Here is a 25,748-nt window from a genome sequence, read left to right on the forward strand (position 1 = left end):
GTGAACTCTCCTTCTTTATGTTCATTTAAGCGGGCATTGGATAGGCATTTGGAAGTTATTGGGCTAGTATAGGTTAGGTAGGACTCGGTCGGCGCAACATCGAGGGCCGAAGGGCCTGTACTGCGCTGTATCCTTCTATGTTCTATGTTCTATGTCAGTGTGCCATTCCAAGAATCAATTTGGTAAACCTTTGTTGCACTCCCTATGTAGCAAGAACATGCTTTCTCAAATAAGGGAGACCAAAACTGCACAGTATTCTACGTCTGGCATACAATGCTGCCTGGCCTGCTGTGCTTTGACCAGCAACACATTTGCAGCTGGCATACAATACCCTGTATAACTGCAGCTAGATAGATACCCTTATTCCTGTATCAAATCATAGATTCATAGAATACAGAAAAGGATCTTCAGCCCATCTAGTCTGCACCAAAATAACTATCATTAAAAGTTTGCTGATCCTAATTTCCTGTACTTGTCTCATATCCTTGAATATTATGATATTTGAAGTATTTATCCAAATTTTTATTTTAAAAGGTTGTAAAGTTTCCAGCCTCCACAACCTTATCTGGTAGTGCATTCCAGATTTCCATCACCTGCTGAGTGACAAAAATTCCTGGGTCTCCTGCCCCTTTCCTTCAAACTGTGCCCTCTTGTGATTGATCCCTCAGCCAAGGGAAACAGTTGCTCTTTGTTCACTCTGTCCATGTCACTCATAATCTTACACACCTCAATCATGTGTCTCCTCCATCTTCTCTGCTCTAAAGAAAACAATCCAAGCCTATCAAGTCTCTCCTTGTAGTTCAATTCCTCCATCCCAGGCAACATCCTGGTGAACCTCCTCTGCACGTCCTCCAGTGCTATCACATCCTTCCTGTAGTGAAGTGACCAGAACTGTGCACCATACTTCAGTTTTGGCCTGACCAACACTCTGTACAACTCCAACAATACCTCTTTTGTACAACTGCAACATTACCATGCTGTGAAAATCAGCAGACAGTTTGCTTTCTTTACTACCTTGTTAACCTATCAGCTTGCTTTCAGCATTTGGTGTATTAGGGCATCCAGGTCTCCTCTCTCAATTTACAGCCATTGAAATAATATCATTCCTCAGTATTGTTTTTAATATTGTCTTTAACTGATAATGCAACTCCACCGCCTTTTCCTTTTTGTCTGTACTCCCTTAACATTGAATACCCATTGATGTTTAGTTCTCATCTCTCGTGACCAACAGCCATGTCTTGTTAATCTTAACGATATAACACCCAATTAGATGTGTAAGTGTGATTAATTCATCCATTTGAATGCTCCATGCATTTAGGTGCAAAGCCTAAACCCTGTTTTTTTTTAACATTTCTTGTTTTTTTTCTTTTTATTGTGACCTTGTTTGCATCTGTTCTTTGATTTGTCTGTCCATCAGTTTTTTTCCCTTTGTTTTTTGTACTTGTCCTTGGTTTCTGTTTCTCTGACTCTTTGCATGGATTCCATTCCCCTGCCATTTTACTTTAAGTCCTTCCCAACCATTGTGGCAATTGCTTCCCCTTGGGCATCAGTCCTGGTCCTGCCCAGGTGTAACCTGTCCAGTTTGTACTGGTCCCAATATGCCAGGAACCTGAAACTCTTCCCTTACACTATCACTTTAGCCCTGGTAATCATTTGACTGAGGGTGGCACAGTGACTCACTGATTAATGCTGCTGTGGCAGAGCCAGGGACCCAATTCTAGCCTTTGACATCTATCTACCTGTGTACATTCTCCCCATGTCTAAGTGGTTTTCATTTAGGTGCTCCAGGTTTTCTACCATGGTCCAAAGATGTGCAGGTTGGGTGGATTGGCCATGCTAAATTGCTCATAGTGTCCAAGGGTGTGCAGATTACGTGGATTTGCCGTGGGAATGGCAGGCCTGTAGGGATACGGCAGGGGTGTCAGTCTGGGTGAATTACTGTTTGGAGGGTCAGTGTGGACTTGTTGGTCTGAATGGCCTATTTCCACACTGTAGAGATTCTGTGATTCTATGTTTGATATATGCCTACTATTTCTACTCTAACTATCACGTGACACTGTTAATGATCTTGAGATCACTACCTTTTTTTGAGATCCTACTTTGACCTTGCTTCATAATTCTACTCTACTTTTAGGACCTTATTACTTTTTAACAAATCTATGTCATTGATATCACTGTGTACCCCATCACTGGCTGTTTACCCTCCCTTTCCAGGATGTCCTGGAGCTGCTCTGAAACATCCTTGGCCCAAGCACCACAGAGGCAAGTTGCCACGCTGGAGTCTTGTTTACAGCCACATAAACTCTTGTATATTCCCTTTAAAATTGAATCCTCAATACCTCCTGGATTTCCATATCTTTTTCTCCCTTTTCTCTGGAGCAGAGCCAACTGTGGTGCCACAGATTTGGCTTAGGCAATTTGGCAGTTTTTGTCTTAGGAGCCATTCCCCTCAGTGATATCGAAAGTGGTACAGAGAAATGGTCACAGGTGATTCCTGCATTGTCTTCCTCCCTTTACACTTCCTGATGGACACCTATTCACTCTTTGCCTGTAGAACCTTACCCTGTGTTGTGACCACTTCTCTCTGTACATGCTATACATAATTCTCTCAGCTTTGTGGATGCTCCACATTGTTCCCAGCTAATGCTCCAGCTCTGAAAAATGTGCTTTCAGAAATTGCAGCTAGAGACACTTGCTGCACACATTTTGGTCCAGAGCACTGGAAATGTGCCTGGCTTCCCTTATTGAGCAGGAGGAGCGTGGCGTAGGGCTCTCCTATCAAGACTTACCCCTTTTAATGTAAACCTTTTATAAGATGTTGAATATCAAATGAAAGCAATTTCTCAAGGGCCTTTTTTTAAAAAACTGATCCTTTTTATTACAAAATGAAGTCCTTAGAAACTATGAACCGCAAAATGATCTAACAAAATATGTGAGAAAAGTCATAAATATTTACTTGACTTTACCTACTATTTAGCAATCAGCGCTCTCCTGATAGCCCTTTTCTATTTCAAAAATATATTTTATTCATAATTTATAAATAAAACAAGTACAAAACAGGTCTGTACAGACTTTGCAGAAAATGCAGTGGAATTTTGACTTGTTAATTGCAATTCAGTTGCAACGATAGGTCATTTCCTCATTATGAAACAAACTATTTACAGGACTGTAAATAGTTGACTGATTGTGGCAGGACTGCACAGGTTAGATATGATCCATTAGTTGTGGCATCAATTGGCTCTGCCTATCACTTGCTGCTTATGCTGTTTGGCATAGAAGTAGATCTGTTAGTAGCTTCACCAGGTTGACATCTTTTTGGTATGCTTAGTGTTGCTCCTCGCACACCCCCTTACACTCTCCATTGAATCAGGGTTCATCTCCTGGCTTAATGGTAATGGGAGAATGTAGGATATGGGATATGCTGAACCATGAGGTTGCAGAATGTATCGGAGTATGATTCTGCTGCTATTGATAACCCACAGTATTTCATGGATGTCTAGTTTTAAATAGCTAGATTTGTTTGAAGTCTGTCCAAGTCTATTTTAGTACAGTGGAGAAAGTGAGGTCTGCAGATGCTGGAGATCAGAGCTGAAAATGTGTTGCTGGAAAAGCGCAGCAGGCCAGGCAGCATCCAAGGAACAGGAAATTCGACATTTCGGGCATAAGCCCTTGATTCCTGATGAAGGGCTTATGCCCGAAATGTCGAATTTCCTGTTCCTTGGATGCTGCCTGACCTGCTGCGCTTTTCCAGCAACACATTTTCAGCGCTGTTTTAGTACAGTGACAACACAACATATAACACAATGGAATGTATTTTTCATTTTAAGATGGGACTTCATGTCCTCAAGGATTGTGCAATGGTGACTTTTACCTGTACTGTCATAGAAAGATGCATCTGCAGCAGGCAAATTGGTTAGGATGAGGTAAAGTATGTTTTTCCTCTTGTTAGTTCCCTCATCACCTGCTATAGATCCAGTCTCACAGTTTTGTCCTTTACGACCCAATCTTCCTGATTAATACTGCTTGGTGGTAGCCATTGAAACCTAGATTTTGAAACCACATTTTGTACTTTTGGCATCCTGCAAGTGTTGTAAAACATGGAGAAGTCCTGATTCATCAGCTGAGTGAGGAGGTTGCATGGTAATCAGCAGGCAGTTTCCTTTCCTGTGTTTAACATGATGCCATCAGTCTTCATGGAGTGCAAACTCAATGCTGAGGACTCTGGGTAACTCCCTCTTAACTATATACATCTGTGCTGCTACCTCTGGCAATCTGTTCCCCCTCCATCTGGCCCTGTTGTGCTCCCTTGGGGGGGGGGGGGGTCCCCCTTCATCCAGGAACCCCTTCCCTCTGTCCCCTTTTAAACTCAAGGCCAAGTTTGCCCAGAAAACAAAAGTTAAAGATGTAATAAAATACCCTGTCCCTAAAACACAATGTGGGATCATAAGATGTATAAGAGTCTGGAATTTTCCGATAACTTGTGTGTAGCTTTCTGGAAATAACTGTGTTTCTTTAACAATCTTAAGGAAAGAAGTACGTCAGTTGAATACTTGACTGACAACCTAGGAGAAGCTGAAGGTATTCTAATTTTTCCAAACCTTTCTAAAATGGCAATTGATGCTAATGACTTAGGTATTCAAATTGCAACTATATGAGTTACATATAGAGAACCAGGGACCTGGGTTCAATTCCCGCCTCAGGCGACTGACTGTGTGGAGTTTGCATGTTCTCCCCGTGTCTGCATGGGTTTCCTCCGGGTGCTCCGGTTTCCTCCCACAGTCCAAAGATGTGCGGGTCAGGTGAATTGCCTGTAGTGTTAGGTAAGGGGTATATGTAGGGGTATGGGTGGGTTGCGCTTCGGCGGGTCGGTGTGGACTTGTTGGGCCGAAGGGCCTGTTTCCACACTGTAAGTAATCTAATCTAATTTAGAAGTCAATAGAGTAGTCTTCACTGAAACTAACTGTACTAGAGAAAGTACACTACCATAGGAAAGGAGACTTTGAGATTGTTAGTGGCTCTTCAACGCTCAAAAGCCTACATCTATCATAATAGCAAAGAAACATTCATCTACACTGACCAGAATCAACTGACAATTAGTAAATGGTTTAAAATTCAAAATACAAGACCATACTGATGGAGTCTGTTGTTTTTGCCATTTAATGTAAAGATTATTACTGTTGCTGTAAAAGATAATGTGATCTCGGATGCATTATTTAAAATGTTTAAATTGTGGAGTTTAATCTAATAGAATAAGTTATAAATTTAAAAATTGCTGAATGGTTATGGAAAATTCTAGTTAAATGGGGGAGGGAAGAATGAATTGATGTAGTCTCGTCTTTGTGGCTTTGTCACATACTTTGTAACAAAGCACGTTTTTTTGAAATGGTGTTTCATCCCTTCGAAAGCTAAATACTCGTTTCCTTATTTTTAACAGCTTTAAAACAGTTTTTTTTCCCTCTGTATCCAAAAGTACAGAGAATCTAAATGGCTCAGTCTTTATTTCAATGGGCAGCATACCTTCCAATTTAAACGGAACAATTATTTATACCTATGGGTGAAAATATGAGTCCTGGCCTCCCATGACATGGTCACAAAACAGACAACGCAAAAATGTTGCTTAGCCACAGAGTCTAACCATAATGCCTCAAATTGGCCAAACCAGCCACCCCAGACATCACACAAACCTCAGGACATGACTCATCCAGCCCCAGACCAAGAGAACAAACTTCTTCAGATTAACTGATAATGAGCCTCCCACTTCACAATAGCCCAACCATCTCTAATATCCTTAGGGCACAACCACTCCCACTAGGAGTTGAGTCTTCACAAAGGGTGCCCAGACAAGGAGGCACCAGGGGTACTTCACTTGCCCCCTCAACAATACTAACATATTGATACCAGGTTGAAACCCACTAACACCTACTCCAGCCAAGGATCGGAATCTTCTTTTCAATTAAGAAAATCATTGTCAGATACCGGACACTTGAATCTTTTCAAATGAATTAATTTTGTTTCTCTTTGTTATACAACTCACACCATTGTCTCATAATTCTCACTTCATTGTTGTAAGGGTATAAACTCCACTGTTTTTTCTGTTCAGGAAGAAGCTGTGGTTCCTTCTGAACAGCCTGTTATTTATGGTTTCAGTGGGGTCAAATTTCTTCCATGATATCACTGTTTGTTAAATAAATCCTTGTCAGTTCTCAGGCCGATCTGTGTGTTTGTGATCTCTGATTAATTGGGCTAAATTCTCTGGCAATATCACACCATCAATATCCTTGCAGTTTAGCATTTGGCCTTCCTGCAGTTGATTGTTTTAAATATTAATGTTTTAAATATTAAACTTGTTGAACATAGCTTAAAAATTATTGAATAAATTCAGATAACTAAGATAAAAATATAAGTATTAGTATTCCAGTTAACATAGGGTGACCCACTGGTTAGCACTGCTGCCTCACAATGCTAGGGACCCGAGTTGGATTCCAGCCGTAGGTGACTGTCTATGTGGAGATTGCACATTGTCCCCATGTCTGCACTGTTTTTTGTTGGGTACTCCAGTTTCCTCCCACAGTGCGAAGATGTGCAAGTGAGATGGATTGGCCATGCTAAGTTACCCATGATGTTTAGGGAAATATAGGTTAGGTGCATTAGCCATTGAAAATATAGGGTTACAGGCTTAGAGTAGGGAGATAGGTCTGGGTGGAATACTCTTCAGAGGGTTGGGGTGGACTTGTTGGGCGGAATGGCCTGATTCTACACTGTGGGGATTCTATATATTAAAACAATTTATAAGTATATGTTTATATATATTTAGCTAAGTATTTATTGTAGAATTAATTTGGTTCTGCTTTTTTTTTAGGTGAATGGAATACCACTCCTTGGTCAGAGCCACAAGGATGTTGTCAGTATATTAAAAGACTTGCCTGTTAGTGTCACCATGGTCTGTTGCCGTCCAATCCTGAAGCCCAAGAACGAAACTGATGTAGATCATATGGTTTCCGCAGAAGAGCCCATTCAGACAATAGAGGAGGTATTGTAGTGGTAGCATCTACCAGTCAACTTGTTTGCACTTTAGTTAAGAAACCTTCACAAGCTTTTCCACACAACAACTATTTACTTTGCACTGATTTCTGTTTTACGTGCCTCACAACAGATCACTTGTTATCAAACTCTAAACATGGCATGATTTGCTTAGAACTGGGACCTTGGGTTCATGTCACACTACAGGTCACCCCATTGCACTATATACACAGACGCAGACAGACAGACACATGCGCACTACTACAGAGAGAGAGAGAGAGACACTCCTACAGACAGACACAGTCACACAGACCCTCTCTCATATGCTCACACATAGACTCCCATACACACCCTCTCAGAGGCTTATACCCCTTTTCTCTCTCTCTCTCTCTCTCACACACACACACACACACACACACACACACACACACACACACACACACACACAGTCTCTCTCAAACACACATAACAACAAACACACACTAACTCCCAACATACACATATAAGTTTGTGGGGTGAATTTGTACTTGTAGAATTATATTTTACTTTGCTCAAAAACTCCATGAATCCATGTAAGATGCTGTAAATCCGTTTTTAAGATTAGAATCAGTCTGACCATTGTGGCACAGACAGCCTCACACAGGGAAGCTAACACCTTCAATACATTATCTGGGCTGACATGACACCAATCGTTAAAGTTCACTCGAGAATGTAACTTCTAAAAAAAAGTTTTGCGATTTACCTATGAAAGAACTGAAACCAACATGATCATTCTAAAAGATGAGAGATTTAACAAACAATACAGATCTTTTCAATATATAATTTCAGTAACATCGCACTCTAAACTTTTGCTGTAAATTCTGTCTCTTACAATCTTATTGTCCACAACCACCTGTTGAAGGAGCAGTGTTCCAAATAAACCTGTTGGACTAACCTGGTGTGTGATTTTTAACTTTAAACATTGTATGAACTGGAAAAGTAAAGATCGCATTGCTTATATGATTAAGCTGAATGCAAAGACTACTTAATCCAGCATTCTCTTGCTGACGATTATTTCTAATCATTTTGGACTGTTTCTGTACTTCTAGTGCTGTTGTGCACAAAGTGCTCTTGCTTACAAACTTGGATTAACTGTATATGCTTATTGAAAAACTGACCTAAATTCTGTATTCTGGCATTGAGATATTGAGATTGAGGAACTTATGTTCAGACTTTTTTGGTAAAGAAGCAGCTTTTGCAGTCTTCAAGGAATGGCCTCATTTTTTTTATTGCCTATGTCGTGTTGAGTGCTGAGAGGTTATTTACGGAGGTTGCAGTCCCTGCATCATAACAACTCCGCTTGCTGCTGACATTAAAGGAGAGAAGAGGTTTTTTTTCCCCACACTTCAGTTTGGAGCAGCAGTTAAGATCATTTTACTGTGAATAAATAAAGCACCATTGGATGCACATAAAAGTCTTGTCTTGCTAACTTTTCAGTTTCATGTGGTACTCAGTTGACCAAGTAATCCACCTACCTAAAATTATACATTGAAGTAAATATTTACTATTATGTTGACAAGTTTGGACCATAAATGTATTTTTATTTGGAAAATTGATCTTAATTTTTCTCTTTTTCTCTCACTAAATGTGAGAGTTCCATTCTATAAATTTATCAAGTTAGAAACTAAATTCAGAAATGTCTCAAAAGCAAAATACTGTGTATTCTGGAAATCTGAAATAGGATCAGAAAATGCTTTCAGGAAGCTCAATAGGTCAAGCAGCTTCTGAAGAGAGAGCAAGGAAAGCAGTAACCATTTCCATTTTTATGACCATAGTAAAGGCCTCCATTTACAGACAGTTGATCTCAGAGTCTGACCTGCCAAAGTTTTCCAGCCTTTTCTGTAACTTTATCCTGTCTCCCTGACTAAACACGTTTTAGAGGATGTCACAAATATGTACTTCGTTTTATTCCAACATTCAGTGGGTCATATTTTTGAAGACTCAGGTAAAATTGCCAAATTATGAACTTTCACAGATTGCATTTTATGCACATAAGAAACAATAATTGTGATCGCCAATTCAGCTGATTATAATGCAATTATTTTGTAGCCATTGGAATTTCTTCCTTCATCGGCACCTCTAGCTTGGATTGAGGATCAAGCAGAATCAATTCTTGCCCATGGATTTTTACAGGTATGGATGTTTGTGTGTTTAATTTTAGTTTGTTAGTATCCACTTTAGTAAATGTCTGGTTCAGGCCGCATAAGGTCATTCCTGTTCCTGTATAGGAAGAAACCATTTAGCCATCATACCTGATTCCAGAGGAAGCTGTTCATTTAGACTTGTCAGCTTCAGTCCACTGAACTGATCTTTAGATTAGATTACTTACATTATATTACTTACAGTGTGGAAACAGGCCCTTCGGCCCAACAAGTCCACACCAACCCACCGAAGCGCAACCCACCCATACCCCTACATTTACCCCTTACCTAACACTACGGGCAATTTAGCATGGCCAATTCATCTTCCTCTCTTGCATTTAAAATCAGTTCTATTCATGCATTTAGCAAATTCCATTTAAAATTATGGTACAGTTCTGGCTTCAATAAACCTGATTATGATAAAGCATTCAGTTGGTTGAAAAAATGCCCATATTAAAATAAGTTTTCATGCTTTTCTTACCGTTTTGTCTGTTTAATGATTCAGCATCTCCTCGACACTGGGGAGACAAGTGCAGACTGGGTGATGGCTTTTATGGAACAGCACCACTTCATCTACAAAAATGAGCCTAAGCTTCTAGTTGCCCAACCACAAAACTGTTCCTGTGCTAACATTTCTGCCTCAAGTCTGCTATAGTGTTCCAGTGAAGCTCAATACAACCTGGAAGGATAGCACCACATCTCTGTCTAGGTATCTAACAGTCCTCAGGAATTAATTTTGGGTTTAACAATTTGAGCGTGAACACCTTCCTCCAGGTTTGTTACCCAATCCCACATGCCAAGTCTTGTTGAACATGGGTTTCCCACAGCAGTCATTTTCAACCATTGGTAATTCCTGTTAGCATTTATCTCTGTCCCAATTTATCAGCAATCCCTTTGTCTGCTTTTCTCTTTCTCTCTCTGTGGGCATTGTCTCCATCTATTAGACTCCTTTTCTCCCTATAGGCCCATCCATTATTAGCATAATTACCACCATTTTCTTACTGTTTTTGATTCTGATGAAGGATAACTGGATTCAAAATTCAACCTCAGCTTTTCTGCCCACAGATGCTACTAGTCTTGCTGAGTTTCTCCACTTTCTGTTTTTGTGTTAAATTTCTATTATCTGCAGTTTTGGTTTATTTTAATGAAGTGGTTTAATTCCACCTTTATTGAACAAGTGCACATGGGATAGTAGCAAATGTTCTGGCATTGATTAATGATTGACTATTTATCCCTACTGTTTGTTAGCCATTCTCCTATTGCCAGGCTGTGAATGGGGTAATGTAATGAGCAGTAGTTGGGGTGTTGGCTCTTCAGAATATACGCCGATGATTTTCAAGTGTGAATCAAATTAATTTATGGCAAGTATGAAGCTAAGTGAGAATGTGTTGTGAGGAAGATGTAGGATGGATTTGGACAGGCTTTGTGAATAAGAAAGAGCATAGCAGCTGGAATATAATATGGAGTTTATCCGTTTTGCAAGGAGAAACTCATGTCTGATTTTATTGTAGATGAATTTAGTGCAGGAATAGTGATGTCGTGTTTCAATCATTCTGGAGTAGTGCACTTGGTTTACTGCACTTGGAGTAGTGAGTGCAGTTTTGGAGGTGATATTACCATAGAGCAGTTGCCTTTGCCCTTTAGCAAAAAAATCACTTCTGGAATTTAAGTGCAACCAAGCATCTACCCCAGTGAAAATATACGATAAAGTTTATTTTTAGTGCCACATAATCTAAAGCTTTCACCAAGTCTGAATGTGACCTCTGGACTGCACATTATCTGCTGGTGCATTGAATTCCGGATTGTAATTTGAGACAACTAGTTTTAAACAGTTCATTAAATGGTCATAGGAATTAGGAGCAGGAGTAGGGAATTCAGCCGTTTGAGCCCACTCTGCTTTTTAACATGATCATGGCTGATCTTATTCTGGTCTCAACTCCACTTTTCTGCCAGGTCCTCAAAGCTCTTTATCTTGCTTTTCATCAGAAACATATCTATTTCTACCTTGAATCTGTTGATTGATCCTGTCTCCACTGCACTCTGGGCAGTAAGTTCCAAAGATTCACAACTCTCTCAGAAGAAATTTCTCTTCGGCTGTTGGACTATAACGTGTGGTGTGTGATTTTTAACTTTGTCCACCCCAGTCCAACATTGGCACCTCCAAGTCTCTTCATCTCCGTTTTGAAACTACCTCCTCTCACGCTACTAGCTGTGATCTCTTATTCTAGTGTCCCACAAAGGGGAGCTTCTGTGCAACATCCACCTGATCAATCCCTTTAGCATTTTGTATACCACAATCAGATTACTTACCCCCTCAACCCCCCCTTATGAACTCCAGCGAGGAAAAGCCCAAGCTATTTAACAGATCCTCATGACAGACTTTTCATCCCTGGGAATCAATGTGCATAATCTTTGTACTGCCTCTAATGTCAACACATCCTTCTTCAAGTAAGGAGACCAAAACTGGGCATAGCATTCCAGATGTGGTCTCACCAATATGTTATGTAATTGTAACAGCACTTGTTTACTTTTATTAGTCCTTTTGCAATAAATGCCAGGATTCCACTTGACTTTTTTATTATGTATAATACCTGCATACCCGCTTTCTGCAGATGTAAAAGACGTCCAGAGAAAGACCCATTTTTCCTGACCCTCTGCTTTCTGTCAGTCAACCAATCCTCTATTCAAGCCAATACTCTACACCTAACCTTCTTGGATCTAACCTCTGGATCAGTCTTTTATGCAGCATCTTGTCAAATGCCTTCTGGAAGTCTAAATATATCATATCCACTGCATCCCAATTAATCACCTTGTTGGTACTTCCTCTAAAGAACTCGAGCAACTTTATTCAGCTTGACTCACCCTACATACAACCATGATGATACTGGTGAATTGAACTTTGGTGTTCCAAGTGTTCAGTTGTCTCCTTCTTTATGATTTCGCCTCAGCAACTTCCCCACCCAAGGTGCAGGCCATCAGGCCCCAGGGATTAGATTGAATTAGATTACTTACAGTGTGGAAACAGGCCCTTCGGCCCAACAAGATCCTCCGAAGAGCAACCCAGCCAGACCCACTCACCTAACACTACGGGCAACTTAGCATGGCCAATTCACCTAACCTGCACATTTTTGGACTGTGGGAGGAAACCGGAGCACCCAGAGGAAACCCACGCAGATACGGGGAGAATGTGCACACTCCAAACACGAATTGAACCCGAGTCTCTGGCACTTTGAGGCAGCAGTGCTAACCCCACTGTTCCATCATGCCGCCCCGTGTCTTTAATCCCATCAGTATATTTAATACCTTCTCCCTTCAGAGGACAAAAATCACAACATTTACTTGCACTATTCTTTTCCTTACAGAAGCTTTGGTATCAGTGGTTATGTTTTCTCTTTGTTTCCTTTCATAGTTTATCTTGTGTCTTCTGATTTCGTTTTTAGTATTTTTGCTGACATTTAAAGTTTCCCAATTCTCCAGAGTGCCACTAACCTTTGCAGTATAATATATCCTAGTTTTTGCCTTTATTATCCTTGTTCCTTGTTAAGTCATGGATGATTTTTCAGCTTTTTACAATTCATTTTCCTCTCAGGAATATACTTTTAATTTAAAGGTATTTAGAATCTCTCTAAGCATTTGCCATTGTTGTCAACTGTCCTGCCCTTTAATGTTTTTGCCCAGTCCTCTTGGACCAACTCCTTCCTGTATACTTACCTTTACCCAACACTGAAAGTACATGTGCGACTCTGCCTTCATTCTTTCAGTCTGAATTTGAAACTCTGGCATGTTGTGGTTACTCCTTCGAAGAAGATCCTGAACTCCAAGACCATTTATCAATTCTTCCTCTTTACATAATACTAAACCTAAAGTAGCCAGTTCTCTTGCTCCATGACATCTTGCTCTAAGAAACAATCCCTAATACACTTTCTGAAACTTTCTTTGAGGCTACCCTTGCCAAGTTGTCTAATCCAATCAATATGCATGTTCAAATTATCCACAATTTCCTTTGTGCCCTTCGCACAAGCTCTCATTATTTCCTGATTTGTACAATGCCCTATTTTGGCAGTACTGTTCGGAGGCCTGTAAATTATTTCTACCAAGGCGTTTCTTCCCTTGGTTTTTATTTCTACACAGAGTAGAATTCAACATTTTGGTCCCTACTCCCAATATCATTTCTTTTTACAGCCTTGATATCATCCTTAACCAATAAAGCAAATCCACCTCCTCCTCCTTGGACATTCTTTTGGAATATTGAGTACCCTTGGACATTTAACTCCCAGTCCTGATCTTCCTGTAATCACATTTCAGTATCCCCATCCGGTCATACCCATTTGTCTCTATTCGTGCCATCAGCTGATCAGCTTTATTCTGAATATTGCGTGCATTTAGGTACAAGGTTTTAAAATAAGTTCTACTGGTTTGTCTTTCTCTCTCTATTTTCTTGTGCACTGTGCTTTCCATACTGACCAATTTTATTTATTAATTCCTGATAAAACTGAGCCTCATCTCCATCATTTACTCCAACTTTTAACCCCTTATTTCTTTTATGATTCCTAGCCTCACCATGATTGTTAGAGTGCCTCTGCCTGTTTATCCTATTAAGTTATTTAGTTCCCATCCCCACTGCTTTATTGGATTAAATTCACCTGAGTTGCACAAGCAAGCTTCCCCGCCAGAATGCTGGTGCTCCTCCAGTTAAGATGCAACCTGTTATTTTTGTACACATCTTACCTGCCTTGGAAGTGATCACGATTATCCAAAAATGTGCAGCTCCTCCACCGCCCCCCCCCCCCTCCCCTGTCATAACAGCTTTTTCGCCATGTGTTAAGCTGTACTGTCTTCTTATCTCTTGCTACATTACCATGTGTCACAGAAAGTAATCCTGAGATTACAACCTGGAGGTCGTACTTTTCAATTTATGGCCCCTCTGAATCTCCTTGCAGGACCGAGTCACTCTTCCTGCCTGTGTCACTGGTACCATGACCTCTGGCTATTCACATTCCCTCTTCAGTATATCTTATGAATGCTTGAAGATATCCTTGGTCCATTATCTGTAAGGTGGATGTAATACTTGGACCTGATTTTCTTCATGTGGGAGAACACTGCCTCTCAGATGGAGTGGAGTCAAAGCATACTCTTTAAAGGTGATAGTGTCTTTTTACCTCTGTTTTCAAATTCCCAAAGATCACTGTGCCTTGATCCATCTTTCAGTTCAATATTATTTTCCATAGTAATTATCTTAATATTAAATTCACTACCTTGCAAATCAGTACCTAACTGACTTTGTAGCTGACCCACCAGTGTTTATTTGAAGGAATGGGTGTGAGACAGTCAAGGCTATTTGTTCCATCGCATTGAACTCCTGAAATTGCCGATTGAATTCCTTCACTAACTTGCTCAGGTGTGCACAGTTTCCTGGGTGGAACCAGTTTTCTTTGTCTTTAATTTTACTTTCCCATTACTTTCTCCAGACTTGGTAAGTGTTGCAGCATTTTGTTTTTTTAATTAAGAGAATCACAGGCTCGGTTTCAGTTTGGATGCATTTACAGCACTGATTATACATGTGAAGTCTCTTTCCTTCCCCTGCATTTCACAGTTCAGCTCTTTTGTCTGTGAGGAACCCGAAGTTAGCAACCACACATCTGGCAGTTCACTGCAAACTTCATTACTTAACTTAAGAAAAATGACAATTTCAGGCATCAGATCTAAAAATCTTTGCTGAATTACTACCCCACAAGCATGAAGGATCAGCTTGCTGCAGGCAGCTTTAAGTTTGTCACTTAATGATTTAAAGAAATGGTGCTGAAGGGTACCCACTCAAATTGAGTTTACAATCTTGAAAGCAATTTTCATTACATGAAAAGATTCTAACTTTGCTAAACGCTGGTGGATTGTATAGTGGTAATTGACGTTGGGGAAAATCAGTATGAGTGTTGCAGATGAAACAAAGTCTGTATTTCCACTGAGCATGACTGGTGCAACATCAGTTGTGACAGAAATTTGTTCCTTGGCTTGAGTATTCTTCTAAAGCAGATGTCTTTTTGAATTTGTTTTTTGATATCCTCACCCCTTGTTTTTTAATGGGTAAAAGGGTCAGCCGATCCTCTCTGTTCTCATGCGAATGGTTTTTAAACAGGTAGTCAGCTGGGCTGTGTTAGTCATGTTGATGGATCTATTGGATGGCAGCGAGATGCATTCATCAGATTCAGGTCCTGCTGGAGTTGTCAAAATAGGTTTTTGGACAAAAGTTCCACTCGGCTATTTTAGATGTATCAAATTACGTGTTTTGGATTGCTGTTATTATTTCTTCTTTGTTTTTAAATTCTTTGAATAAAGAGTCAGCAGATACTTAGAACTTGTTTATTTATTCAGCCATCTATGAATGTTTTGTCAGAAGATGGCAAATGTGAAATGATGCTTCAGTGAGGACTTTACTCTTTGCTAGTTAATTTCCGTATCCCTGCTATAAGAAAAACATTGTTAAACTTGAAAGGGTGCAGAAAAGATTTATAAGGATGTCGTCAGATTTGGGCGGTTTGAGCTGTGGGGAGAAATTGAATAGGCTGGGGCTATTTTCTCTGGAATGCAATGACTGAAGGGTAACCTTTATAAAGATAGGGCTTAGGTTTAAGATTAGATTAGATTAGATTAGATTACTTACAGTGTGGAAACAGGCCCTTCGGGCCGACAAGTCCACACCGACCCGCCGAAGCGCAACCCACCCATACCCCTTACCTAACACTATGGGCAATTTAGCATTGCCAATTCACCTGACCCGCACATCTTTGGACTGTGGGAGGAAACCGGAGCACCCGGAGGAAACCCACGCAGACACGGGGAGAACGTGCAAACTCCACACAGTCAGTCGCCTGAGGCGGGAATCGAACCCAGGTCCCTGGCGCTGTGAGGCAGCAGTGTTAACCACTGTGCCACTGTGCCGCCCCTAAGATGAGAGGGAAAAGATTTAAAAAGGACCTAAAGGAAAACTTTTTCACACAAGGAATGAGCTGCCAGAGGAAGTGTTGGAGACTGATACAATCACAATATTTAAAAGCCATCTGGGTCAGTAATGAATAGCAAAGATTTAGAGGGATTTGGGCCGAATGCTGGCAAATGGGATTAGATCATTTAGAATATCTGAGTGGCAAGGACAACTTGGACTGTGGGGTCTATTTCTGTTTTGTATAACTTTGACTATATGACTCTAAGAAAGCAATTCCTAATTATCTTTCAAAATGACCTTATTACTAATTTTTTTTTTAAGAGTGCTGTTGAAGGGAAAACTATCTTTGAAATTATTTTACTCTGATGGCTGTGAACCTTTGAGATTGTCTATCACAGAGAGCTGTTTTTTGAGTATATTGAAGGTAGAGGTTGATTGATAGATTTTTGATTTCCACAAATACACAGGGTTATTTGGGGATGGGGTGGATAAAAGACATTTGACTGTCAATTAACCATGATTGTTGAGGCAACACCAATCTGCCAAATCCTAATCCAAAATGTTATAACCCATTTATACCTTCATGATTTACTAATTTTGTTTCATCTGGCTGAGTGTTAAATTAACTCCTTTCCCTGTAGGGGTTTGTAATATTTAAGAATCTAATTTTGCATGCGTTGAGTAGACCAAATGGCCTTTCATGGTTTGGATTTTGTTTAAATTTAGCAATAAATGTATACTAAAACATTTTAAATGTATTTTTTTCAGAGTCATGTCAATCCAAATGAGATTAATGCAACATCTGATATAGATGATGCAGTTGTGGGTGAAATAGAAAGCAGACTGAGTGGTGTGGAGGCACAAAATTCTCTGGCAATGTGGGAGTCTGAAATCCAAAACATAGAACTGGAGAAAGGTAGCTCAGGACTTGGGTTCAGCATTCTGGATTATCAGGTATTTAATTTTGGTCTATTTCTTCTAGGTTGTATGACAGAACTGTCATTCGTTTTATTTGTACATGGGATGTGGGCATTGCTGGCTAGGTCAGAATTTATTGGCCATCTCTAATTGCCCTAGACAGCATAGCCATGATCTGCTGCAGTCCCAGGGATCATGACACCCACAGTATTATTATTAAGAAAGTTCCAGGACTTTGACCCAACAACAATGAAGGAATGACAACATTTTCAAATCAAGATGATAAATGGCTTGAAAGGAGATCTTGCTGGTGGTGGTTGCAAGCATCTGTTGCCCTTAACCTTGAAGATGGTTGAGGTTGTGAATTTGGAAGATGCTGTCGGAAGAGCCTCGGTGGGTTAAATGAATTAGTAATGGTACATTATTTAATGGTACATTACATAAAGTTAACAATTGAATTAGCATCAACTACCATTTGAGGAAGAGTTCCAAAGGTTCACTAGTCTTTTCTGTGTCAAAGTACTTTCTGATGTCCTGGCCTGGCCCTCATTCTTCGACTTGTGCCCCCCAATTCTAGAGTCTTCAAATAATGGAAATTGTTAATCTTTTTTCTATCTTGTTTTTCCCTGTTAATATCCTGAAGACCTCGATTAGATAACCTCAACCTTCTAAAGGCCTAGTTTGTACAATCCCTCCTTATAACCTAATGCCTGACATCCAAGTATCATCCAGGTAAACCTGCGTTGAACTCCCTCTCAGGGCAAAACATCCTAAGGTGGTGCCCAGACTTGCTTTCTGTAATTCAAATGTGGTCTAACTACAGCATATATGTTTACCCCAAAAACTCCCAATCCTCCAGCCGTTTGGATATAAATGCCAGCATTTCATCAGCTTTCTTGACTATTTACTGCACCTGTTCATGGCATTTTAAAAAGCTATGCACCTAAACCTCAAACCTCATTGGACTTCTGCTGTATTTAACCTTATGCCTTCTTAAAAAAAAAATAACCTGAGCTAGCCTTTTTTGGTTTGAATTGGATAGCCTCACAAATGCTTATATTAAAATCCATCCAGTACAGCTATGTTCATTCACCTAAACTGTCAATATCCATCATTTTGTGCTGTTGTCAACACTACCTACAATGCTGACCAATTTCATGTCATAAGCAAATTTGGATATTTGATTTTTTGTGTCATTATCCAAGCCATCAATAAATATTGTGAATGATTAAGGCCTTGACACAGATCCCTGTAGGATACCACTTTTCACATCCTACTATTTGAGCACTTACCCGTTATTCTTATACTCTGTTTCCTGTCAGTCAACCAGTTTCCTATCCATGTCGGTAATTTGCCTTAAATTTCATGAACGTCCATGTTAGCTAACAGACTGTTCTGAAAGTCCATAGAAATTACATCCGTCAATTTAACTCTGTCAACCACTTTTGTCACCTCTTCAATAAACTAATGTTTGTCAGGCATGATCTACCTTTCATGAATCCATGCCGACTTTTCCTGATTAACTGACATTTTCAAGGTGATCAATTACTCTATGCTTGATTATAGTCACCAACAATTTCCCCATCTTGAATGTTGGGCCAATTGGTCTCTAATTCCTTAGTTTCCCTTTGCCATGTTTCTCAAAAAACAGAGCAACATTAGCAAATTTTCAATCTAGATGTACGAACTCTGAATGATTATGGATAGAGCTTCAGCAATGTGCTCTCCTACCTCCTGTTAATACCAATGGATGGAAGCCATTATGTCCTGGCGATTTGTTACTTTTTAATTTTAATAATTATTGATGATTACTTAAGCTAATTTTATTTATACCCTGATCCTCTTAGTTGCTTTGGGACTTCTGCTAAGCTATCCTTTTTTCCTGTGATTACTGAAGCAAAATAATCATTCAGCATGTCTGCCATTTCCCCATGGTCATTGATAGTACCTGCACTCTTAGCCTGTAATGGGCCAATAGTGCTCTTAACCAGCCGCTTATCCTTTTTATATAAGTATTAAGTCTTCTCGTAGTCTTTTCTGTCATTGCAAAGTTTTGCTTTCATAATTGTTTTTAGCCACTCTTAGAAGCCACTTTGTGGCCCTTTAGTCTTTATATTTGTCTCATCCTGTGGGATCTGTACTGTCTAGAGGTTTGTCATAATTAAGAATTCCATTTTTTAAACAGTCTAATGGACCAAGCAGCCTTTCTTCATCTGGATTCACTTGTAATTTATTGACTGAAATTATTTGTTGTACTTTTTTGTTTTCTTCCAGAGGACACTTAGAACTTAGTGTGCTTGACTTTTAAATTAGTTGAACGGTGGTTTAAATGAGTTTTTTGTCTTTTAGCTCTAAATTATTGACATTTTAACACTTGGGACTACAGGATCCAGCTGACCCAATGCGAACAGTTATTGTAATTCGATCATTAGTGCCCAGTGGAGTGGCAGAACAAGATGGTCGACTTCTTCCAGGAGACCGACTCATGTTTGTCAACAACATCAACTTGGAGAATGCTACTCTTGAGGAAGCAGTTCAGGCATTGAAAGGTGCATCAGGAGGCAAAGTTAGAATTGGTGTAGCCAAACCTTTGCCAGTAAGTTGTTTTTTTTTCAATATTGAAGGATAGGGCTGGTGCAAAGTTCTGGCATTTGATATAAGTGATAATAACCAAAACTCTTTGGCAGGCAGGAATAGGAATTTGTTTGTGTCTCATCTTTTATTTAGATATAAAGTGGGCAAATATATACTGATTACTGCACATGAGCTCTTGCTTCTAATCTGTACCAAATGGATAGAAGATTTTTCTGTCCCTGTTTCTGGGTCCTTTTATAACATACAAAATTGTGAGTGGAACTTGCCCTGTGAAACCTCTTAAAGTTTTCCCAGTTATACAGTAGCCTGTAAAAGGGACTGTTGATGGGACTGCTGAAGAAATTGCAGAGAGGGCTTTGCTTTTACCTCCCTCTTCTATAGAATGTGGAAGAATAGCATCATAATCCTCCAAGTTGTGACTTGTATTTGAGTTTGTGAAAGAGATAACTGCATAGTGTGAATGCTCTATCTCTGTGCCTTTGTACCCCATTCACTAACGATTGAGGTGGCCATTTGTACAATTTATTTGCAATGAATTCCTGGGATTCATTCTCCCTTTTCATCGTTTCTCCACAGTTATTGCAGTCACCACCCACCATGTTGCTGTTTCTCTTATATTCCAGAACTCTCCAGTCCTGTATTCATCCTTCTTGACTCATTCCCCAAATTTCCCTCGTGAGATAGACTACCCCAAATTCTAATCTGTCGTCAACCCCTTTTGTTGACTCATTGCCTGATCCTTGCAATGGAGTAAGATTAGGGTTAGGAGCTCTAACCCAACCTAAAGACTCTGCTAGAAATGTATAATGTATTTTTAACTTAATTCTAGTTTAGACAGTAATTTCCAATTAAACTTCATTAAAATTTTCAATTTAGTTTAACATAGATTTCTACTTGATTGACATATATCATGAAGTGATAAATTTTCTTCATAGCCACTGCTATGTTTTCTAATATTGTGGTACCATTCAACATGCTGTTTACTTACTTAGCCACTGAGAGGCTGCAGCTAGAATTCACATTTGTTACCGTGCATTGAGGAGCTTGCTCGTAATCATTTAGCATTTGAAAAGCTGGTTAATTCAGCTTAAATTGTTAATTACTTTATTTTAGGTTTAAATAAAGTGATTTTATTCTGAAAGACTGCCTTACAAACAACTCATGTTTGTGAAAATTCAAATGATTAACATTGGCTTCCTTGAATGTGACCATTCTGAAGCAACCAAGTAGAAATCTCAATAGGACTAAGATTGATGGGGTCAGTCCGTTTTTATCAATTCTTTTTTGGCTTGTATTGTGTGCTTGACATAACGGGGCTTAATATTGACAAAACAATTTGTTGTACTGCTTGTGTCTGTTTGTTAGGTGTCTGAATAAACACTGGAGAGTTGGTATAAGTTGCACTTCAGTTGACTTGCCAGTTGGAAATATTTGAATGTGGATGCTTTACTATCATTACTGTAAAGTAACTTGTATTTCAGTTCTAAAGTGCATAAATACATAAAATGTGATGGAGGAGCAGCATTGTTTCTTGACTGTATCACAATACTCTGGCTTCATGCATGATGTTTCAACTCATTTTGTGAAGTGCCACATTTAATTTCATGGCTACTGTTCAGGGCCTTTTGATTTTATGAAAGATGGAGTTGTTCTGCAAGCTAGATTTCTGTTTTATTTAAGGGATTTTCTTTGCTCAATAACTTTGTGAAGCAAAATTCACAACAAATCACCATGAAAATTTTGGAATTCTTATGCAGTTAATTTAAATGTTCCCCCCGACAAGATGAATGGTGAGACTGGGATCTTTACTTGTGTCTCCTGTTCAGAAATACAGTTAGCAGGTTAACTGTGCACATTTCAGTTTTCGGACTCCAAGGGTACTGAATTCCTACCTCAGTGAAGTTAGATATTTTTAAATGGCCAGTAACCTCCATAAATTGCATGTGCAAATCCTTATCCAAGCTCATTCCCACCTGATGCAAAATGGGAAGTGCCATGTTTGAGGTGAGACTTGCAATTTCTGGGCTCTTCACTATTTTCATCACAAAATACTATTAATTGCAGACAGAATTTAGGCTGGTGTTTTCCGGATAACCATGTGTACCACGTATATCCATCTTGTATATCAGCTGCTTGTGATACACTCTCAATTCCAATGTTTCAGCAGTTTTCTCCAGAGGAGGGAGATTTGCCTACTAATGAGGAAGCTTTACTCTACTTGAATCAGCCTTGTGACGGTGGTGAGGAGGAGGCGTCAGCTGATACTGTTTTTCATGCAGAATTAGCACTGGTTAGTTATCTTTTTTCATTCTGAACTGTACACCTGTAGGCATCTTCATCTATGCTTTTCTGTCTTGTTATGCTTTACGCTTGGTTGAAACTCTTTAAAATGTGTTTGGCTTGAATTGATTGTCTATGTGGTAGCAATTATCAAAGATAATGAATTACCTGGAACTGGGAAGTTATGAACACAATCGTGAATAGACTCAAAACAGGAGAGGATTTGAGTTCATTTGTGAATTGGGCAGATAGGAGACATCTAAACTACACATGGGGACAGCGAAACCACAAAGGTACTATTTAAATGGAAAATAAATAATTTGCTTAGAAAATGAAACAAAGTTAAAGGACTCAGAATTACAATTGAACAAATACAAAAGTACTCCATAATGGTGAGTAGAGAAAATTAATTGTTGGGATATATAAAAGGATCAATACTGAGCCAAATAACAATGTAAGCCTGATAATATGGTGTAACTGCACTCAATACTGCATGCAGTTCTGGTCTCCATTACTGCAAAAACGGTGTTGCTAATGTTAGAAGCACACAGAAGAGATCAACTGTAATCACTAAAAGACTGAGAATTGAATCATGAGGAGTCTTAAGCTAATTAAGTGAAAATGCAATGATCTTACCTCCAGAATAAGGTTGGAGGTGAGGTTGTTTCATGATGATTGCACAATGTGAACTACCATTCGTGACGGCTCAGGTGCCAAGCTGAAATTCAACAAGGTCTAGAAAATATCAAGGCTTGGGCTGACAAGTGATAAATAACATACATGCCACACAAATGCCAGGCTATGACCATCACCAATAAAAGACAATCTAACCACTGACTCTTTTACAATCATTGGTGTTACCATCACATGGTGTTACTATCAACATTCTGTGGGGGTTACTTAACTGGACCTGCCATAGAACTTTCAGAAGTTGTTTTCGAGTGGCTATTCTTCGGTAAAGGGATGGCTGGAAAATAAGACAAAGTTAAAAATCACACAATACCAAGTTCTAGTCCAACAGATATATTTGGAATTACAAGCTTTTGGAGCACTGCTCCTTCATGAAGTAGATAGTGGAGCAGGATTGTAGGATAAAGTAAAAAATGAGGTCTGCAGATGCTGGAGATCACAGCTGCAAATGTGTTGCTGGTCAAAGCACAGCAGGTTAGGCAGCATCTCAGGAATAGAGAATTCGACGTTTCGAGCATAAGCCCTTCATCAGGAATAAGAGAGAGAGAGCCAAGCCGGCTGAGATAAAAGGTAGGGAGGAGGGACTAGCGGGAGGGGCGATGGAGGTGGGATAGGTGGAAGGAGGTCAAGGTGAGGGTGATAGGCCGGAGTGGGGTGGGGGCGGAGAGGTCAGGAAGAGGATTGCAGGTTAGGAGGGCGGTGCTGAGTTGAGGGAACCGACTGAGACAAGGTGGGGGGAGGGGAAATGAGGAAGCTGGAGAAATCTGAATTCATACCTTGTGGTTGGAGGGTTCCCAGGCGGAAGATGAGGCGCTCCTCCTCCAGCCGTCGTGTAGTTGTGTTCTGCCGGTGGAGGAGTCCAAGGACCTGCATGTCCTCGGTGGAGTGGGAGGGGGAGTTAAAGTGTTGAGCCACGGGGTGATTGGGTTGGTTGGTTCGGGCGGCCCAGAGGTGTTCTCTGAAGCGTTCCGCAAGTAAGCGGTCTGTCTCACCAATATAGAGGAGGCCACATCGGGTGCAGCGGATGCAATAGATGATGTGTGTGGAGGTACAGGTGAACTTGTGGCGGATATGGAAGGATCCCTTGGGGCCTTGGAGGGAAGTGAGTGTGGAGGTGTGGGCGCAAGTTTTACATTTCCTGCGGTTGCAGGGGAAGGTGCCGGGGGTGGAGGTTGGGTTGGTGGGGGGTGTGGATCTGACAAGGGAGTCACGAAGGGAGTGGTCCTTGCGGAACGCTGATAGGGGAGGGGAGGGAAATATATCCTCCCCTATCAGCGTTCCGCAAGGACCACTCCCTTCGTGACTCCCTTGTCAGATCCACACCCCCCACCAACCCAACCTCCACCCCCGGCACCTTCCCCTGCAACCGCAGGAAATGTAAAACTTGCGCCCACACCTCCACACTCACTTCCCTCCAAGGCCCCAAGGGATCCTTCCATATCCGCCACAAGTTCACCTGTACCTCCACACACATCATCTATTGCATCCGCTGCACCCGATGTGGCCTCCTCTATATTGGTGAGACAGACCGCTTACTTGCGGAACGCTTCAGAGAACACCTCTGGGCCGCCCGAACCAACCAACCCAATCACCCCGTGGCTCAACACTTTAACTCCCCCTCCCACTCCACCGAGGACATGCAGGTCCTTGGACTCCTCCACCGGCAGAACACAACTACACGACGGCTGGAGGAGGAGCGCCGCATCTTCCGCCTGGGAACCCTCCAACCACAAGGTATGAATTCAGATTTCTCCAGCTTCCTCATTTCCCCTCCCCCCACCTTGTCTCAGTCGGTTCCCTCAACTCAGCACCGCCCTCCTAACCTGCAATCCTCTTCCTGACCTCTCCGCCCCCACCCCACTCCGGCCTATCACCCTCACCTTGACCTCCTTCCACCTATCCCACCTCCATCGCCCCTCCCGCTAGTCCCTCCTCCCTACCTTTTATCTCAGCCGGCTTGGCTCTCTCTCTCTTATTCCTGATGAAGGGCTTATGCTCGAAACGTCGAATTCTCTATTCCTGAGATGCTGCCTAACCTGCTGTGCTTTGACCAGCAACACATTTGCAGCAGGATTGTAGGATGCAGACTTTATCGTAAAAGATCAAAGTGTCATACAACTGTTGCCAAGTATTGAACAAACCTAGATTGCTGTGAGGTTTTTAATCACTTAGAGTGGGGATGCAGGTTTCGAGTGATTAATATGTAATCCCAAGAACTTCTTTCAAATCACAGTCCTTCGCATCAGTTGTATGGTAAGAGTGGGGAATGCTGGATGACCAGAGAAATTGAGATTCTGGTCAATAAAGTGAAGGAAGCACATTTCAGATATAGACAGCAGGGATTGAGTGAATCTGAGAAGAGAAGGGCAGAAAGAGTATGCTTGAGGGAAATCAGGATGGCAAAAAGGGGACATAAGATAGTTTTGGTAAATAGAGTTAAGGAGAATCCAAAGAGATTCTACAAATTTTTAAGGACAAAAGAGTAGAGAGACAATAATGCCCATTAAAGATTGATGAGGTACTAAATGAGTATTTTGTGTCAGTGTCTGTAGTGGAGAGGGATGTGGAAACTGGAGAACTTGGGGGAATAAATAGCAATATCTTAGCGTCCATATTTTGGACGAGGAGATGCTGGACATCTTCAAACACATTAAGTTTGATAAGTAATCAGGTGTACCCCAGAGGTTTCTGGGAACCTAGGTACGTGGTTGCTGGACCTCTTGCTGAGCTATTTGTATCATCGATAACTGCAGGTGAGTTGCTGGAAGATTGGAGGTTGGCTAATGTGGTGCTAATATTTAAGAAAGATGGTAAGCAAAAGCCAGGGAACTGAAGACAGGTGGGCCTGACATCAGTGATGGGCAAGTTGTTGGACAGGATTCTGAGGAACAGGATTTACCTGTATTTGGAAAGGCAAGAATTGTTTAAAGATAGTCAATTTGGCTTTGTATGTGGAAAATCATGTCTCACTAACTTGCTTGTGTATTTTGAAGAAGTGACAAAGTAGATTGATGAAAGCGGAACAGTGGATGTGGTCTTTATGGACTTCAGTCGACGTTTGACAAGGTTCCACATGGCAGACTGGTTAGCAAGGATAGATCACCTGGAATACAGGGAGAACTAGC

General features: G+C 40.7%; 1 protein-coding gene across 1 annotated transcript in view; it reads left to right on the forward strand.

The window, feature by feature from the left end:
- Positions 1-25,748, forward strand: part of LOC132824441 (multiple PDZ domain protein) — a 381,408-nt gene that overhangs the window by 143,100 nt on the left and 212,560 nt on the right. Inside the window, exons 16-20 of the mRNA XM_060838941.1 lie at positions 6,860-7,030; positions 9,109-9,192; positions 16,909-17,094; positions 19,445-19,654; positions 21,821-21,943. Of these exons, the coding sequence (XP_060694924.1) occupies positions 6,860-7,030; positions 9,109-9,192; positions 16,909-17,094; positions 19,445-19,654; positions 21,821-21,943 (774 nt within the window). The remainder of the gene's footprint in view (positions 1-6,859; positions 7,031-9,108; positions 9,193-16,908; positions 17,095-19,444; positions 19,655-21,820; positions 21,944-25,748) is intronic.

The sequence above is a fragment of the Hemiscyllium ocellatum genome, chromosome 2, assembly GCF_020745735.1.
Source record: "Hemiscyllium ocellatum isolate sHemOce1 chromosome 2, sHemOce1.pat.X.cur, whole genome shotgun sequence".
NCBI classification, from domain to species: domain Eukaryota; kingdom Metazoa; phylum Chordata; class Chondrichthyes; order Orectolobiformes; family Hemiscylliidae; genus Hemiscyllium; species Hemiscyllium ocellatum.